The sequence below is a fragment of the Alexandromys fortis genome, unplaced genomic scaffold (assembly GCF_014885135.2).
Source record: "Alexandromys fortis isolate MF-2015 unplaced genomic scaffold, M_Fortis_MF-2015_v1.1 scaffold_10, whole genome shotgun sequence".
Taxonomy (NCBI): domain Eukaryota; kingdom Metazoa; phylum Chordata; class Mammalia; order Rodentia; family Cricetidae; genus Alexandromys; species Alexandromys fortis.
In genome coordinates this window covers 1,958,553-1,971,823 of record NW_026067895.1, presented here as the reverse complement: position 1 = coordinate 1,971,823, position 13,271 = coordinate 1,958,553, and the positions used below count along the sequence as shown (strand labels likewise).

Sequence of the window (13,271 nt, the reverse complement as noted above, 5' to 3'; positions counted from 1 at the left end):
TTTTGCTTTTTCGAGACAGGGTTTCTCTGTGGCTTTGGAGCCTGTCCTGGAACTAGCTCTGTAGACTAGGCTGGTCTCGAACTCACAGAGATCGGCCTGCCTCTGCCTCCCGAGTGCTGGGATTAAAGGAGTGCGCCACCATCGCCCGGCCATTTTGGATATTTTTATTAATTAATTTTAAAACCATATTTTCAATTGCATATAAAAAATCTACTATTTCTATAATTTCATGATTATTGAAAAACAAACAAAAATATAATTAAATAACAGAATGGACTGTCGTTTACTCAAAGGTTAACATAGAAATATAATGTATTTAAGGATATAAGAAAATTCTCGCCAGACACTAATGGCGCACGCCTTTAATCCCAGCACTTGGGAGGCAAAGACAGATGGATTTCTGTAAATTTAAGGCCAGCTTGCTCTATACAGGGAGTTCCAGAACAGTCAGAAACCTTGTCTCGGAAAACCAAGAGGGAAAAAAAAAAGAAAAAGAAAGGAAAGGAAAAAAAAAGAAACAAACTACCTGAGAAAATATTAAGTGCTCACCTCTAATTAAAAAAATAACCAATATAAATTCAATACTACAAAGGAAGAATATTGGTATTAAATATATATAATAAATATTAAAAAATTGTGTGACCACATGACTCAGGTCTACTGACTGATGCACAAGGCATTAATTAACTAATCCTTGGAGGATACACTGTAATTTGAAGAGTAATTCAGACTCTGGGGACTTAGAAAAACCCCAGAGAAGACAGTTCCAGAGTAAGCGTGGTCTGGAGCAGGAAGTCCTACAGAAAACATGCTTCTCAAAGGTCTTTGGTAAAAAGGCATTTAGAGAGGAAGTTTCCCTAAGCAAATAAACATAATGTATCATTTCCTCCAATGAAACAACTCTTTAACAAGAAAATGCAAGGTGCTAATCAGAATAGAAGAAAAGTTATGGGGCCTGTCACCATAAGAAACAGTGTCTTCTGATGTTCCAATCACTTCTAAGGGAACATCTTAAATAGCCCAACATAAAAATCCTAAGAGTGAGCACCAGGGAAGCAGAAGCGGGTGGATCTTTGTGAATCTGAGGCCAGCCTGGTCTACATAGTGAGCTCCAGGACAGTCAGAGCCACAGAGTGAGACCCTGTCTCAAGAAAATAACAACAAAAAAGGTATGAATGTCCACAGAGCACCAGTCATTGGACACAGCAACTACTTCCCCTCCAGCCTTACTACTGTCAGTCAAGACTAGGCTGAGCGAAGTCAGCTAAAGCAAATAATTAGTTCCACCAGAAAATGAGTCATGAAACTACAGGCTGATTTCAAGTATCTTTTTGTTCTAGCACTCGTTCTTTCAAATTACTCACTTTTTTCAAAATACATTTTCCCATTCAGTTGGTATTGTGGTTATGTGCAGCTCCATTTTTCAATGCTGGTCTCAATTAGAAACAGACACCAAGCACTCTTTAAAAATGTTAAGGAGCTGGGCGATCGTGGAGCACGCCTTTAATCCCAGCACTCAGGGAGACAAAAGTAGGCAAATTTCTGTGAGTTTGAGGCCAGCCTGGTCTATAGAGTTCCAAGACAGCCAAAGATACACAGAGAAACCCTGTCTCAGAAAACTGAAAAAGGGGGGCGGGAGGGGGGATAAGGAATAACAGGGTTGGGGATGGGAATAGCACACCTTTAATCCCAGCACTATGAAGGTTAGGAGGCAGAGGCAGGAAGATCTCTGTGAGTTCAAGACCAGCCTGGTCTACAGAGTGAGTTCAAAGACAGTGAGAGCTACATAAAACCTGTCTCAAAAAAATTAAAAAATAAAAATAGAAGAAATGCTAGGTAAGGGGGCTCAGATATAATTCACTGATAAGAAAGCTCAGCAAGCACCTGGTTGTGGGGTCAATGCCCACAGTATAGGCTCATACTCAAAAATCTTTTTAAAAGTCTACATTAGAGGACTGGGGAACGGTTCAATTAGAGAAATCTTGCCTAGCATGCAGGAAGCCCTGGGTTCCATCCCCAGTACCACACTGAATTGAGTATGGAGGCCCATGCCTATAAATCCAGCACTTAACTTAGGAGATAGAGGCAGAGGATCAAGAATTTAAAGTCAGCTACATAATAAAGTTTAGCTACACAGTGAATTCAGCCACATAGTGAATTCATGACCAGCCTGAGCTACATGAGACTCTAGATGTTAAGAAGAAGAAGAAGAGGAGGAGGAGGAGGCCCCAATAGAACTGAAGATGACGACCCCCTTGACCCTTGATTGCCTCTTCTCTATTAAAATGTTTAAGTTCTTTCAACAAAACATGCCTCTATCTGAGTATCAATCTATCTGGCAAGAACAGCTCAAGATACTGCTCATCTTCTTACTGCTCTGGGCAGCTGAAATGAGCTCTGCTACAGAAGCAAGCCAAATAAAAGCACTTCCTGGGCGAGGGTGGCTCACGACGCACCCTCACGACCTCACAGGAGAGCAGGGTTTTATGCACCTCAAGGAGTTGACAGAAAACAAAAATTAAGAAAAGCCACGGTGGAGCCAGGCTGCAACCTTTCCTTTTAAATGTGGATGGTTCTCTGCAAGACTCTGCTGCACATGAGCTCTGAACTGAATACCCTAATCTACAGGAGAGTGACTACAAAGCACAGTCCCCCACGCAACCCAAGATGCCCTGACTGCCCATCTCCCAACTCACCCCTGAGGACTGAGAATGAAGACCAAGAGATGGGAGAGGGAGGCTGGAGGAGGAAGAAGCACTGGCCTGCTCTTCCTGGCGAAGGCCACAGGGCAGAAGGACAGCCATTTCTCCTTTGCTCCCCTGCCAGCCTTCCAGAGCCTGGTGAACACAGCAGCAGCACTCTCTGCCCTCCACACCTTAGATTCCCATCTCTAGTCTCTCCCCTGTGACTGTGCAACTATTCTCGCCTTACTACTGTCCAACCCCAAGTCAAAGAGCAAAGCCAAGAGCCTGATACTACGATGCCGAGAAAACAGCAGGCTTTGGCGACGTCAGTTACCAGCCTGGCATCTCTGGCAGAATCTGGCTCATCTCATTTTTCCCAAGACCTCAGTGAGAGTCCTGCTGGTGTTTCTTTGACTACAGTTCTTCTAGAGATGCAGACAAGGGACACAGGAAGTTGCTTCATTATGGTTCTTCTCAACTGTGCACATGCCAACTAGAATGGTCCAAATACATCTAAAACAAAAAAGCATAAAACTCTTTCTCTATCTATCCCTGCCACGGATATTTTCCTGGCTATACTATAAGCCTCAAGGAGGGGCACAGTGATGTAATGAACATGAATGCTCCCCTTACTGCTGCATCTTTCCTGTTTACATCTTTCCTCTAGCTCTAAACAAATACAGAAGAGCCTCCGGTGTGTTCCTCTTTGGAATGTGGGGCCTTAATGCCCACCTCACCAGCCTACCAGTAATCACTCACAGAAAATGGCAGTCTCACTTGGGGAACAGAGATTATTTGTAAACTAGTAGAAGCAAAGCTTAAAGCCCAGTGAAACAAAAACAAAAGCATCAAGTCAGAGGAAGCTGGCAAGAGTAGTTTAAAAATATAAATAAAGACCCCTGCCTAAGCAGACCAGGGAACAGGCACTGCCTCTCCAGCTCCACCCCGTGCCTCCCAGGATATCGCCTTTCCTGTAGGAAGCAAGAGACCCATGCTGATATGACAGAAGGATTTTGATACCACTCCCTGTGAAGACAGAGCTCCTATCAGCAGCACGCCAGGCAGTAAGTAGGAGGGAGCGCTGGACAGCTAAAGCCTCATTCCCTCCCAAGCCTTGCTAGCAGGAGCGCCCTGTCCACCCCACCACCAGCAGCAGGGCTGTCAGCATCACACTGAGTTACTGCCAGGAGAGAGAAGATCCAAGCTAGTCTACAGAAAGAAGCCTACCAGCCTGGCAATGCTTCCTTATAAAGCTCGTGAAAGAAGTGGAGTGCCCTCCCCTCTCCCACATACTCAGACCCCTCATCCGCAGATGAACTTGAACAAAAAGTAACTGGAGTCCAACTCTACAAAAGAGAAGGGAGTTTCTAAGTTCACATGGTCCTTAAAGATCTTTCTCATTTCATGTCTTTAGTCCACGTTTCTATAGAAAAACAAACAATCTAAGCAGAGATCACTGGGGTGGGGCAGGAATACTGACTGCCTTTTACAGGTGGGGGGGGTATACGTCAGCTATTCCAATGGCTCCACAATCGTGTTTAATTATTTCACAAAGCCAGTCTGTCGTCGTTTCAAATCATTGTATGACTTGTCAGTCCTCAAAAATATGCCACAAGAGCTACAGAGCAAAGAGAGTTAATAAGCACTTAAGTATCCTGCAATTCTTTTAAGGGCAAACTATGAACAAGAATTAAAGTCATCCTGTATTATTAGAACCAGTCGCAGGAAATGGGTCATCTCTCTAGGACAAGAGGAAAATTGCATCCGCCATGTGCAGAAAGAACACACACTGATTATAAGGCAAGCGTTCTGTGAAGTACAGACCTTAAAATGTCAATTCATGTGGCAAAAGAAAAAAGACCACTGTGTCTTTACCTTGAAACACACCAACACACACGCTAAAGGAATGTACCCCAGACTGACTAGGTATAACAAAGAGACATCCTCCCTAATGATCTGTATAGAAATGAAATCAGAAAGAGACACGATTAAGGCTCTCAAAAAAACTGAGACCAGAGTGTTCAAGGCGCTGCCTAGCAAAGATGTGCTGTTACACCACACAGCCGTCAGCCCAAAGGACCTTCCCCATTCCAGCAAGCACACAGCATCCTATTTGCAAACCCAGCAGCCCATTAGATTACCCTGCCTGGCTCACTAGCTCTCTGCTGGTAATCATGAACCAATCTCAAGTCCCTGCCCTCTGGAAAAGGAAGGAAGAAGGATGTGACATTCTGTCGGGTAATGATGCATTTTGCTTTGCAGACCAGAGCCTTTACTCCGATGACAGAGCCCTTCTTTCAATGTGTTGAGGCACTCAACTTCACATACAGCTCACCGCCACATGACGTCTAACAGAAACGGGAAGCTCTCAAAGTCTGAGGAAATATGCATGCAGAAACATCTAAGAGGCCTCACTAACTCAAAAGAGAATAAACAGGTGGGAGGTATTCATATGGGATGGGGTACCCAAAACTGTAAGCCTGAAGAAAAGCTGGGCAGAGTACAAGCACCTCTCCAGACAGTTACAGCTACCAGGTTATAAGCAGTGGCAAAGAGACCAGTGATGACACTGCCACTCCTACAGAAAAGACTGTACAAAAAAAAAAAAAAAAAATTAAAAACAACGGAATGTTTTTGATGTGGGAGTGTCATATATCAATCTGTTGATTTCATTGGTTAAGTTATAATAAACCAACTGCTTGGCCTCAGCTTGGAACATAGATGGGAGGAGTAAACAGAATAGAATTCTGGGTGGAAGAGGAAGTGAGGTCAGACTCTGCCCTGCTCCCGGAGAGACCGGACAGCTCTGCTGGAGCAGAGACGCCATGCTCAGCTCTCCCAGGCAGCTGCAACCCACGATGGACTTAGGCTAGAATCTTTCCGGTAAGCGCACCTTGGGGTGCTTACACACATCATTAGAAATGGGCTAGACCAGGTGCGAGAATTAGTCTGTAAGGGCTAGAGTTCATGGGCCAAGCAGTTCTTAAATGAATACAGTTTGTGTGTTGTTATTTCGGGCATGAGCTAGCCAAGCGGCCGGGGTGTTGGGGACGCAGCCCCGCCGCTCTTATTTCAACATGTTTTAAAACACAAAAGAAACCTTTAAAAGGAATTCTATTTCCAGTTTTTAACAAATAATGATCAAAAAAAGTCAAATTCTTGAAAAAGGCAATTCTTGTTTTCAGTTCTCCAAAGAGGGCGGGGGGGGGGGGGGGGGGGGGGGGGGGGGGGCGGGGGGGGGATCACAAGACTATCTCCAAGGAATGTACATACTGAGTTCTAAACATGACTGCTCACTTCCTGTAGCAGAGCCAAAAAGTTTCACTCTACCCCTTTCTCCTTAATTTGTGGATCAATTATTGTTCCCTTCTGTGAGGTTTCGGGAATCTAATGACATTAATAACACTTCAGATCCCAACCACACCACAATCCATTAAACACTTACTTGAAACTACTTTGTTTCTAAAGCAATCCAACTGGCCACAATCCAGGATTAACCCTGCAATAACTGTGTATGGGACTCTGAAATTTCAAAGGTCTTGTGTGGCTACCAGCACTCCACCGGACCAGCTGTGTCTACGGCTTTCCATCCTGAAGCAATGTGACATTGAAAAATCCTTAGCAGAAAGTGAGTGGAAAGCCAAGAGGATGCAAGCCTTCCACCTCTAAAACACAGGGCCTCTGACTGTGTGCCCTAGGGGCTACTACTCAACAAAGAGAAACAGAAAGCGGAGAACAGACAGACTATACCCATCAGAAAAAAAGGCAAGAAATTCGCATTCATTCTCTCCAACTACTCTTCTTTGTTGTGGGAATCCAGCTGCCTCCACACCTCTACTTATTGAAAATAAAGGCAGAGTAAGGTCAGCAGTGCTTGGTGTAATGCTGAGACACAGTGATCCAAGAGACATCACATTTGCCCTCCAGGAGCTTCATTCCAGGAGTGTCTCAGTTCCCAGCAAAACACGACCTGATTCAAGGAAACAATGAACATAAACTTAGGAATCACACTCTTCAGACAACCTGCTCTCCCTGCTTGTGGGAATGCCATACAACGCTCTACAATACATTTTGCCTTTTCTTTTACATGAAGAAGCAACAGGAAAGCCAGCAAGATGACATAGGCAACCAAGAAATTGCCTAGAGACTAGGTCCTTCCTGTCGGCACATAACTAAGCAACGTCTTAGGCAGCAGATAGCTTAAGCAGAAGTGATTAACATTTCTTCATGTGGACAGCATCCGATGGGTGGCTATTTTTTTTTAATATATGACTGGGAAGAAAATCTGGATGAAAAGTTTATATTCCAGTCATTGGCAAGTATTTGTTTAGTAAGTAGATTTGCAAGAGCTTCACAATTTTACTTATGAACGATACTAATTTTGTTCTTTAATACTGAACTATAATGAAGCTGAAGGTTAGCTGTAGCTCTGCAGTAGGCACATGGTTAGTACACATGGGTCCCTAGAGTCAACCCCCTGCACCAAAAAATAAAAATTAAAAGCTTTTAGCAAATACTCCGTGCTGACTTCAGAAACGACAGGTAGTATGAAGGCTAACCTACCCCCACCCCCTCACCCCCGGTCTAACTAACATGGCAAGTGCAGTTTGGGTTTATTTTGCTATGTAATGCAGATTCACAACCACTTTGGACAATAATTCATCTTGTCAGTATGGACAGGTCCTTCTGCCATACTGCCACTCATTAGATAAGATAACAAATCAGAAGTGAACGGGAAACACCGTTAGCAACTACCGCTTATCAAAACAGGGTCCGGGTCTGAAAGCAGCTGTCTTTCATGTTACTCCACTCAGCAAAACACGAGAAAATGCTCTGTTTGCTGTACAATTACTGCCACAGATTTAATTACCAACAATCACACATCTTACCTTCTATTGCTATTTCACACTTCCCTAGGATTAATTCTGCGCAAATCTTAATGATGATCAAAAAGCCACTGTAGAAGTTTCCCTTTGATAATTACCACTTGCTTGCCTCTTCAGCCAAGAAATGAGTTTAAATCTGTTGCTATAAATGTACGTATCCCTCTCAACCCAATCCACCAGGACTGCAGGAGACAGCCCCGCCGCCTTCTTGAGAAAACATTTCCAACCTGAAAATGGCTTCTCTCTTCCAAGACATCTCCTTCACTCCCGATTTTCCCTCTTCAACCCCAATCATCATTCCACTAACATCAACAGCTCCCTTTAAAGAAAAACTGATGTGGATCCTGGAAGCAAAATCACCCTGGAAAATCCTGTTCATTTCTTCTCCAATATAAAGCTTGGCTGGATCATGAAGAAAAACCTTTTCCCTTTTCTGCTAAGTTTAGCATAGCACAAATAGCCTCATAGCTACAAAAGCTGTTTCGGGTCCTTAGAAACTCATCTGTCATAATAATAATAATAATGATGATAATAATAATAATAATGCCCTAACTATATTTATTGAGTACTTCTGAAAAATGAACATAAGCCACTTCGTAAAAGGGAACTGGGTTAGTATTCCTAAGAAGGAGCTCCTGAATTTGTTTGTGGTAAACAAGATGGCTACTAGACGGCTCTTCTGGTTCTCTTCTCATACAAATATTTGAACAGATTCACAGAGAATAACTTCACACAGAAAGACCCTCAGTGGGGCTTTAATTTAGTCCAAAACTCTCTGATGAAGATTCATAATTCCAAAACTGACAGGTGTATGTCAGCTAAGGATAGAGAATACACACGGCTCTGTGAAAAACCTTACTCTGGAGACTGTCAGTCAGAGCTATAGCTTCCATTTCTACATCCTGGCCCCATTTCAGCCTTCAGATATAAATACTCCATTTTTTGTTTTTTGTTTTTCTTTTTTTAAAAAAAAGAGGAAATACATAGAAATAAATCTTGGTTTTTAAAAATGTAATTCAACACTTATTTTAAAAAGATGAAAAAGCATCAAAACAAGACAAGTGGTCAGTCATTACAGCAACATCACAATTTGGTATCTCCAGGGCAGGAGGTTCAGGACAGCCAACCTGACAGCTACTTAAGGGGATTTGGAAGAATACTTAAATGTGCACAGAGCAATACTCTCTAACTTAAGTTGGACAAAGCACCCACTCCCAACCTTCCAGGTCCCTTCTTGTTTTATACCTATAATTTTCAATACAAATTCCAATTCCTAACAGTCTGTACTTAACCACTGAAGTTTCCTTCATGTCGATGTATGTATTAACCACAAAAATCTGCCTGATCATCAAAGGAATATTAAAAATTCACTATGATCAATGTATCATGGGAGAATAATATCCAGTAAAAATATGATGTATTTAAACTAGCCTTTATATGATAAACAGTAATCAAAGTATAGAATAGACTGGTTGTCTTGAAATTTATATTCTATGATCATGACTGGCCTGGGCCTAGCGATGCAGGTCTGTGATCTTAGCTGGTCAAGAGAATAAAGCAGGAGGATCCAAATGCATAGTTTCCCTAGACAACTTAGTGAGAACTTGTCTCAAAATAAGAAGTATAAAGTTGGAGCACTTGCCTAGTAAGTGTGAGATGCTGGGTTAGATTCCCATTCTAACATACCCAGCATAAAACATACCATACTGCGCAGGCGTCCACCACCCTGGGATGCATATGTAACTTGCTGGCTCAAAGAGCTACATGTGACTTTCTTCAAGAGACAAAATTATGTTTTCAGCAAGTATTGATTAAGACCACTCTTACAGACACAGTCCTAGAAGCTGGAACTTAGCAGTGAACAAAACAAACACGGTCCTACCCTCATAAGCTTGCGGAATGGAACAGATAAAAACTGTTAAATGTGTGTGATTCACTCCCAAAGGCCAAATACATATGTTCTTCCATTTAAGACTGACCTAAACACTGCCTATTTTCAATAGGACGAATCCATAAATATAAAGGTTTTGCTAATTTGATGACTAAGGTCTACAGAGTAGAGATTTTAAACACATGTAAAACAACAGGTCAAAGGGGAGACAGGTAATATCTTCAAGGAATCGAATAAAACTTCCCCATGATTATTTATGACCTAAAGCATTCAGGGCCATTTGCTCTTAAGAAATTGGAACAACCATGATGTTTCAACTATAAAGGCAAGATATTAAATATCAAATACCTTCCTACTATATATATATATACTATATATATACACTATATATAGTTTTCTTTGAGGTGTCAAAGAAAACACACACTAATGTGAATGAAATGAAAGAGAACAAGACAAAAATGACAAAGTTAAAATGAAGCTCCTAGTGTGACAAAAAGTCAGAGATTGTTCTTCAAGAAGAATACAACCAAAATGTGTAACCACAGAATAAATGTGGATCACACTGGCATAAGTGCAGCATTAGGACTCAAAAGAGCCCAAATTTTACTGCCACACAGATAGCCACAGTTTTGTGATACTGCTACAGTATTAAGAAATAAAAAAATTACATGAACAAAGCATTACAACCCTGAGGAGCAAACCCTTTCCATGAATGTCAGCCTTGAACTAAAACTTACTTTGAAAACAATTTTACACAGAATTTCATTTCAACACACGGGTGATCCCTCCACATAAACAAATGATCAAAGCTGCAGAAGGAACTTTACACTGTGAAGGAATATTCTGTGATCTCCTCTGGAAACTGTGAGGGAATATATTCTGTGATCTCCTCTGGATGGGGGTTGGGAAAACGAACAACTGAACTAAGGAATGAAGACTACTCACAAAGCAGCAGGACCAGGAATTTCCCAAAGGAGCCCCTCCCCAAAATCCTTCCTTGTTCAAATCAACACTCAGTAGTCCCTTGCTAAACTCCTAAGCTTGTAAAGTCACATCCCCATACACACACACACACACACACACACACACAGATCCACACTTAATGTCTGCCATGACTACACAAATAGTGTGGGCACTGCACAGGGGGAGAAGCAGATCTAGCCTGAGGTCAGTAGCGATGGCTCAGTGATGTCCAGGCTCCTGTTTCTGACAGATAACTATGGTTTTTAAACAGTGCTCATGAATGTAGGTGCTGAATAAACAGCAAATCTTTCTCCCACCCCTTACGGTCTGTCTTTGATAGGTGAGGTGAGGCTGCGTGAAACCCTGATCAAAGGTATAATAAGTGGGGGGAAGGCAGTCACACACTTATACCTACCACTTTTTTAGCAGTAAAACTGTGGGGTTTTTTCTTAGCAATCATTTCCACGTTCATTTTTAAAAGCATGATATATTATTAAAATACATAGCATGTAATTAAGTATCTCAGTAAGTGTATTCCTTTCTCAGGCATTTAAACCTAGGCCCTCTGGCAAACTGAACCAACTCATAGCTGCTGGGAAATCTAGAGCTGTCAAATTTCAGGCAAGTAAGTTTGGTTAACAAGACCTCAAATGCCCTGTTCCTAGCTAAACACAAACATATGAAGACTGTAAACAAAGGAAAATTAAAACCCAGGTCTCAGAGAAAATCTCTAAAATACATGTTTTTCCTCTTAATTGTACACTGGAACACTATATATTTATTCCACTTGCCCTTGCTTTTTCCTTCTCAAAAAAAAAAGGCATTCCATCTTTCAGTCATGAGAAATTAACAGAAATGACAAAATGACAAGGGTGGACAGGCTCTACTTACCCAATTTTCCTGTTCCCCTGGTTTCATTTCCCTGAAACCCACCTCTCCATGCTGCCCCTTGCCTTCTGTTCCTTATGAACACTTTATATTTGCACATTTATCGAACTGGATTTCAATATGAAGACTTAAGTCGAGGCGAGGAGACAGCGTTGGGAACCGTTTGTGAATATAATATTTTGCTCCTGATTGTAAGCAATCCAGTACATAAGCAATTCAGTCCCAAAGGTAATGGGTTCCTGGAGCCAGCAGATTGAATGCTCCAGATAAAAAAAAAAGGGGGGGGGAGGGCGCTTCTCAAATTGAAACTAACAATGCAGTATCCTTTTCTTACAGTAATGTTTGAGAAGCGTTATTTTTACTCATACAAATAAACACAAGTGCAGACATTTTTCAGGCCTGTTCCTACAAAACTGTTCACGCTTCCTACCACAATAGCTTAGACTTATGTCATGCTAGCTTGTACGTGAACCCTGATCGCTTGGTTCTGAACATTCTCACGGAGATAAGAATATAATTCCTATTTGAAAGAATTGTCTTGCTAACTTCGAATTAACGTAGAATGTTGTGTTGTCGTTTTTGGTTTGTTTTTTTTTTTTTAAACGAGATTAGAGGGAAATTTTCTCGCATTCTTCCCGTTTTTCTTGGAGCCCAGATGGCAAGATACTAAAATGTCCGTTTGAAACAAAAGGTTTCTGTTTGTTTCCAGGAGAGTAACTAGAGGCTGCGCTGGTTTCCAGTAGAAACTGCAGTGAATTCAGGCATACATCTGGGTCGCCTCATTAAACAAAAGATACCCATCCGCTGTCAACAACCACACAGCACAACCCTCCCTGGTCCTTCATCTTTATCCAGAAGGAATGGTGCAGAAGAGACGCCTGTCACCATCCACCGGCCAAGCAACTCTTGTGGGGTCGCTCCTCTCAGTGGCCTAGACGACAGTAGAGCCCATTTGGGCTAACCTTTCCCGCCCCGCCCCTGCCCAGTCCATTAGCCGGGTTTTTCTGGAGCGCCGGCCACGGCTTCCACAGCACCTTTTCCTAGCCGAATCCAGCCCTCGGTCTGCTCCCCGTTTCCACCCTTTCCCTCTCCACCCCACAACGCGCCACAATGGACGCTGGCGGACCACCGCACTGCACGCCATCGCCCACCCGCGCCGCTCGCGCGAACGCTCAGCCGTCCCGCACACAGCTCGGCCCTGACCGCCACCGAAGGCGCACGCCGCGGCTCCGCGCAGGGCAGCCCCGGCCCTCGGCCCCTGGGCGCGCGCGCGCGGGTGCGGGTGCCTGCCGGGGGCGCGCGCGGGGAGGGCAGCGGCTAGCCCGGGGCGGGGGGCACCCGGGCCCAAGGGCCGCACTCACCCAGCAGCAGCAGCTTGAGCTCCCGGCGGGCGTCGCGCTTGTCCCTGCGCAGCTGCCGCTCGATCTCGTCGTTGATCCTCCGGGCTTCCTTGGCCTCCTCGCTCAGGCAGCACGCCATGATGGACTCCAGAGTCATTCTTCCGAAGTGCCTCGCTGCAGCCCCGCCGGCGCCCTGCTCACACGCGCACACACACACACACACACACACCCTCCGCCCTCGCTCCCCCGAGGCAGCGGCAGTCGCGGAACCCAGCCGCCCGGGCGCGCGTCCGGGACGAGCTCAGGGGAGCCGCGGTGAGGACGACGGCCGGGCCCGCAGCCCAAGCGGGCCGGGGACGAGCGGGAGCCGGGGGCCTGGGGCGCGCGAGGAAAGGCCGCCGCGCCCGACCGCGCTCACACGCCGCCTTCCCAGGGAGCGCGCGGCCCTCCTGGCGCCCCGCGCCGCCGCCGCCGCCGCTGCCCTAGGCTGTGCGCCCAGCGGCCCGAGCTCATTCACCGAGGCGGCCCCGCAGCGAGCGACCGCCGACGGCTCCTCCGCGCGCCCAGCGCGTCCGCTCCTCGCCGCCACCCGATTCGGCTCCGGGCGCCCTCGGCCTGC

The 13,271-nt window shown here is 44.6% G+C and overlaps 1 protein-coding gene across 1 annotated transcript in view; it reads right to left on the bottom strand.

The window, feature by feature from the left end:
* LOC126510731 (guanine nucleotide-binding protein G(q) subunit alpha) overlaps positions 1–12,956 on the bottom strand; it is a 231,017-nt gene extending 218,061 nt beyond the window's left edge. The window contains exon 1 of the mRNA XM_050157410.1: positions 12,674–12,956. Coding sequence (XP_050013367.1) covers positions 12,674–12,809 — 136 coding nt within the window. The 5' untranslated portion in view covers positions 12,810–12,956. The remainder of the gene's footprint in view (positions 1–12,673) is intronic.
* Positions 12,957–13,271: the final 315 nt, after the last annotated feature.